General features: G+C 31.5%; 1 protein-coding gene across 1 annotated transcript; it reads left to right on the top strand.

The window, feature by feature from the left end:
• The first annotated feature begins 1,389 nt into the window (after window positions 1-1,389).
• On the top strand, window positions 1,390-4,981 carry SDH6 (succinate dehydrogenase subunit). The gene is made up of 3 exons (XM_039024773.2): window positions 1,390-1,689; window positions 3,860-3,962; window positions 4,628-4,981. The coding sequence occupies exons 1-3, from the start codon at window positions 1,504-1,506 to the stop codon at window positions 4,780-4,782; spliced, it is 444 nt and encodes a 147-aa protein (XP_038880701.1). The 5' UTR covers window positions 1,390-1,503; the 3' UTR covers window positions 4,783-4,981.
• The last annotated feature ends 1,416 nt before the right edge of the window (window positions 4,982-6,397 follow it).

The following is a 6,397-nucleotide window of genomic DNA, read 5'->3' on the forward strand; positions in this document are numbered from 1 at the left end:
ATTTTTTTAATCCCTTAAATTGCCTTTGGTATGGTCGATTAACACTTTTTCGAATACTGTGTAATTGTTATACCATATATAAATTTTCAATAGAAATACTGTGTAAATGAAATCTTATGACACCTTGTATCAATTCTCAATAAAAATAGAGTGGAATAGTTGGTTATGAGACTTCAACCTAATTCAAATTATAAATGTGTCAGATTTTTCTCCCATTTTAAAATTTAAATTGGTAGTTTTATATCTGTTTTGATTTGATTTAACAACTTTTCGAAAATATTCAAAATTATTCAATCTTTAATTTGTTTATCACAATTTTGATTCTAATTTATAATATATCTTTAGATTTTACATTATTTATTCATTTTTTATTATTTTAAATTGGAATTAAATTTTTTTTATCCTGATTAGGATTTTACTTAATATTGTATACATATTGTAAAATCTAAAGATATATTATATTAGTATACCATTAATTTGTCTTTTTTACGAACAAATAAGTATTCACCTTTACAATCTTGCTATTTTTGCAATGCATCTATAACGAGTTAGGCTTTTTTCATAGGTTTTGTGGTTGATGAAGTTATAAATATAGTGTAATTGTTGAAACTTAAATGGAAATAAAATTATGAATCCAGTGTAATTGTAATAAACGAGTTTCCTTCCTGATTTTTCTCCCCAAATTAGATTTTATCTAACTACTTATCGAATTAATCACAATAAACAAAAATTTCGTGATTTTTCTCTTCAATTTATATTTAAATTTATCTTTTATTATCAAATTTGATTTTATCTAATTTTTTATTTGTTTAAATATTTATTAAAAATTCAATTATATCTTAATATTTTTTTCGTTACTTTATACATATTGTTATCGAATTAATTTGATCTTTTTTTCCTTCATAATTTCGATATTTTCAATTTTTCACATAAAAACGCATAAAAATGGGTTATTGTATTTAAAAAAAACATATACAACCTTAATGAAGAAATCTTGAACATCGTTCTTGGATCTAATAACTTTTCGTGAAGAAATCACAGCGAAACAAACTAAATTAAATATATATATATATATATATATTCACAAAAAGTTGTCATTATGTTATAAAGAATTATTATGCTCGAAAGGTTTTTAAATGAAAGAGTATTAGATTTTAAAAAAAAACAAATGTGAAGAGCAAAAAGTGAGACTTAAAAAGAAAAAATAAAATTAAAGGAAAATGATAAAATAGAAATTCTAAAAAGAAGTAAGGCAAAATGGAGAGTTAAAAATTTCGTTCGTGGATGGATCTTTTCTATTGGACCAAAATGGAAATGTAGGCTTTTTCAATTGGGCCTTGCGTTGGCCCAACTACAGAAAAGTCCAACAAAGAGAAACCAAAGCAGCCACGAAACAACCTTCACTTTCCTCACAGACGCATAACAAAACCAGCTTTGAAGAAGAACAGCCTTCAGGATTCTGATTTCAATCGGATTTAGCTTCTAAAATCTCAGAGAGCAATTATGGAAGATTCATCCTCTCAATCCTTCTTCAGGAAGCATTGGGAAGGCTACAAGGAATTTTGGTCCGAGAGGTTCTCCATCATCGACAACTATTCTCCCTACATCCAGCGCCAAACCCGTCTTCCTCCCTGGTCTTCCTCCGATGTCGAGGAATTCATTGCTTCCGACCCCGTTCATGGCCCTGCTGTAATTCATCCTTCACGTCCTTTCTTCTTTTACTTCTTTCACTGCCTGCTTTTCAGTTCTTTTCTGTCACTCTGTGTCTGCATATAATCTCGTTTGATTTCTTGATCGATGCTTGATGGGGTTCGTGGATTTTGCTGTTTCTTGAACCCCACATTTAAATTAGCCTTTGGGGGCGAACTTTCCAATTTGAGATTTATCCTTAGATTGGTATATCTGTAATTATATGTGTTCATTTACATTTTTGTCTGGAGATTGGGTAATAGAGTTGTTTTTCCTTTCAGTTTAGGATAATCTGAAATTTCCTTGCCCGATGATTGTTGATGAACAATGGCTTAAATTATAATATTGTATGCCTTATCTCCTTTCCCTCCCCTTGTCCTGCAGTATTGCTTAAAATGCTTGAAGGAAATTATGAGTCGGGCCTTATACTTTTCAAGTCTTTTGGTGTGGTGAAAAGTATGATTCTTAGTAAGGAACTGGACCAAATGTTTCCTTTTTAGTACGAGTTTTATGGTTTGTTGCTGCCTATTTTAGAAGTACTGAAAACTTTTTTTCAGAGAAGAAATGATTTCATTGATAAATGAAATAAAGTAGTAAAAGTTCCAAACACCTTATTGGTGTGTTACAAAAAAGAAGTCCAATTGGAAATGAAAAAAGATAAGCTATAAAGTGCAAAAGGGTGTTTATTTTTACATCAAAAGAAAGCAGTAGAAAGAACCCTATCTTTAAAGGGCTCAAAAGAAGAGGATGCATCCCTGGAAATGCAGCCATTTCGTTCTCCCCGAAGATGCCAGAAGAACATTCTAAGAGCCAACCAAAGAGTCTTCCTCAAACCACAAAATGGATGTCCCACCAAAACAAAAGCAAGGAGGTCATAGATTGAAGTAGGAAACGGCACAGACCAACCAAAAGTTTCCAAAAGAGTGAACTGAAACTGAGATGCAAAAGGTCGATGCATAAAAAGATGACTAAGAGATTGAGCATTTGAATGGCACATAACCCACCAAGAAGGAGACAAATGCATATAAGGAGTTCTCTGTTTATTTTAGAAGTACTTAATTGTGGTCTTTTGAATTTGTTTCTATCATAACAAGTGAAATTATATTTTCCTTTTGAATTGGAATGTTATATTACCATTCTTCCAATCCATTAATGCCTTTTATTTTAATTCTCCTTTTCTCAGTTAGTGTTACTCCGCTGTTTGCACTCATAATATATTGCAAACCTCGTCCAGAGTTTGGAATCAATTGCCTTTTAATGAAGTACCTATAAACTCTATTGGTAAATGGTAGTTATCATTCTGATTGATAGAACTTTGTAGTGTAGCACACCTATATGCCTGTGATTTCCCTGTGAAGACTTCTCTGCTTTTTTATTCTCTCTCTGGTTCTATTATATCCTGGTTTTCGTAGTCCGCAGTTGATTATCCCTCTTTTCACTGTCGTCTAGCCTTCTGTTATAGAACAATTTCCATTTTATTTTCAGTTATTATCAAGACCATTCTACTGCATGTAATGCTAAATAGTTAGATTATGGATTCATTATATGATCTCCCTTGCCTTCTTAAGTTCAACTACTTGGCCTGGGTGCATGCTCCATTCTTTTTCTGTAATGAGGTGATTGATAAATGGGTATGGGTTATTAGATTTGGTGGGTATTTATTACCCATGTTTGTTAAGCCCATAAAGAAAACCTATGGGTTATTAAAACCCTCTTTTTTATCCACTCAACACTCCCCTTTTTTATCCCCTCAAAACTAACCCTAAAAATCAATATATTTTCAATTCAAATCAACTCAACTCTGCACAACAAACACAGACAATAATTACCAACTCAACTCAACTTTGCAAACAAACACAAACAATTTAACTCCCCAGATAATTTAACTCTCCAGATAATAATTACCAACTCAACTCAACTCTCTACTTTTATCACATACCAAACACACCCTAAGTGTATTCCAACACATTCTTCCAGATGAAATTTCAATAATTACTTGAGCAGCATATCATCTTAAACACAGGCAGGTTAAGCATGATTGTTATTTTGTTTCACATTTTTCCAACATAGCGGGAAGTCAAAGGCAGATACCTCGACTTTCTGTTATTAAGAGTTCTTGTACATGCTTTTAGATTCCTCGTTCATTAGTTTCTTATTATTTCTTTTTCAGTTGAAGACTGCTCGAGAAGCTGTAAATTTTGGTCTTACAGGAAGTGTTGTTGGAGCTGTATCAACTGCAGGTGTTGCATGGAAATACTCAAGAAGTTTACATGGTATTCAACTGCCTTGTCTTTCCACTTAACTGCTTCATATCAGTAAATGAATACCAGTAGCGTTCAAACTATTCTTTTACTTTATTCCTGACATTTTAGCAGCTGATTCTTTTAGAATTTTAAGTATAACATGGTTCAACAATTGTGCTGCATTTTTATTTTTCATTGGCTAGAACCTTAGTTGGTACTATACTAACAACTCGAATAGGCCATGACTCACTAGTTTGGTTGACATGAGTGCATACTAGCTTAAGGCAACTATTCAACAATTTCATTTAACCAAGTTCAATGTTAGTCAGATTAGTCAATATTTTTATGTTCTGATGCAACAAGATGTTATTTGTAGCAAATAATTTATTTAATAGGGTGATAGTTTGGTTAGTCTCAAGTTGAAACATGTAATGTCCTGTGGTAGAATACTGAGATTCTCAAGGCACGAATTCTTGAATTTCAATCCTAAAAGAGTTGAGGAGCTGGCTTTATTGGTCAAGACCTTGCGAATCTTTTTCTATGCTTAAATCTGCGTCCAAGCAAACCAAAAGACACAATAAGCTAAGCGTAAACTTAACTAGCTTGTAGAAATGTTGACCATGAGCATGTGTTATGTTCTATGTAAAATGCTTGTAAAATATGGGTGTGCTTACCCTGTAGCTGTGTTTTGACAGGTGCTGGGCTGTCGTTCCTGGCAGGAGCTGCATTCGGTTGGACCTTCGGCCATGAGATTGCAAATCATTGGTATCAACTCTATAGGTTGGACACCATGGGTGCACAAGTTAAGTTTATGGAGTGGTGGAGAAACAAGAGTGAGGGAGGTTTTTAAAACTCTGATTTTGCAGTCGAAGCAGCAGCACACACTGCAGCTGCCATCTGAAATAAAAATGTAAGTGCAACTTTGTTGAAATACAATGGTTGATTGGTTTGTTTTGTGGTGAACTCTTCCGACCTCCCAAGTTTAGGAATGGACTATATACTTTTTTATCTTCTGGAAATGACATTCATTTGCAGTCATCTTTACCAAATACCTCCTATCCTGGGTGTGTGTTAGGGTCTAAAGCATGTCCAAAATGGTAACACTCGTCTTCTTGAAAGAATATTTGCCAAATTATATATATATATGTAAATAACCCTGAACTAGGCTCTTGTAAAAAGGGTCCTATTCTTTTAAATTTTGCTATATTACTCTTGACCTTTTAAAATTGTTTCAAAACTATTCTTGGGTAGACGTTCATTTGAATGTTAGACGAAAATTGGAATTTGAAAAGGTTTGGCAGTGACCTAGAACGATAATTGGAATTTGGAAAGGTTTGGCGGTGATCTAGAACAATAATTGATAATGTTGCACTATTTCAAATCATTCTCACACAATACCATGTTTCAATTTTTGCTCAATATTATAATGGTTTTCTAGCTATGGGTAGTTTTGAATCCTTTATGTAAGGTAGATTAGAGGTTATTGCAACTTTTGAAAGAATAGGGATAGGGGGGGGGGGGAATTTATCTAAGAATATATTTGTATGAACATAGAATATCCTATTACCCCCTCTTTCCACAATTTTTTTTTAATTAATAATGGTTTTTTCCTAATTATATAATAAATTTGAAAGTTATTAAGGAAATAGTGCAGTTTCGAATCTATTATGTAATTTGATAGCACATCCATAAAAGATTTAGGATAAAAAATACTTTTAGTCTTTAAACTTTTATGAAAAATCAAATTTATTATATAATTTGCTAGCACATCCATAAAAGATTTAGGGTAAAAAATATTAAGAAAGTAACAATTAAGTCTTTGAATTTTAGTTTATAACAATTTAGTCCATAAATTTTAGTATGTAATTATTTTGTCCCTGTACCTTTAAATTTGTTTCAATTTAGTCCCTCACATGAAAAAAAAATATTAAAATTAGATGTTAATTTTTTATTATTATTATTTTATGAAGTAAACTTCTTATTTTATAAAAATATTGAGCTTCTAATTAGTTTATCAATTCATTTATATAAGAAATCTCATCATCTCTTAACACTAATTTTCTACCATGATTAAATCATTACAAATTTTAAAGTTTAAAGACTGAATTGTTATATAGTATAGGTATAGGAACTAAATTATTACAAATTAAAGTTCGAGGAACTAAATTGTTGATTTTATAAAAGTTTGGGGACTAAATGTGATTTTTAACCTAGATTTATTTGGATTATTTAATTTCCTAATAAAAAAATCATTTAAAAGATAGTTAAGTTCATAAATAAAAAAGAGAACGTTGTTTAGAGAACATTTGTCTTTTGAGTGATGAAAGTTGGAGTTTTAAAGTCGAGTTTATGATTGATGAGTCATATGGCACAATCTAGAGCTCTAATTAACTTAAATAAAAAGTTTTGAAAAGTAAAAAAAAGATGATCTATTGGGGGAGACATTTATGATTGATAGACATAAA

The sequence above is a fragment of the Benincasa hispida genome, chromosome 2 (assembly GCF_027475165.1).
Source record: "Benincasa hispida cultivar pf3 chromosome 2, pf3_genome.v1.1, whole genome shotgun sequence".
In the NCBI taxonomy this organism is placed as follows: Eukaryota; Viridiplantae; Streptophyta; class Magnoliopsida; order Cucurbitales; family Cucurbitaceae; genus Benincasa; species Benincasa hispida.

Excerpts from the sequence above, each read along its gene's own strand:
- SDH6 (XM_039024773.2), top strand. The coding sequence starts at position 1,504 with ATGGAAGATTCATCCTCTCAATCCTTCTTCAGGAAGCATTGGGAAGGC. Across the intron at positions 1,690-3,859 it reads ACCCCGTTCATGGCCCTGCT|TTGAAGACTGCTCGAGAAGC; the intron begins GTAATTCATCCT and ends TTTCTTTTTCAG. Across the intron at positions 3,963-4,627 it reads ATACTCAAGAAGTTTACATG|GTGCTGGGCTGTCGTTCCTG; the intron begins GTATTCAACTGC and ends GTGTTTTGACAG.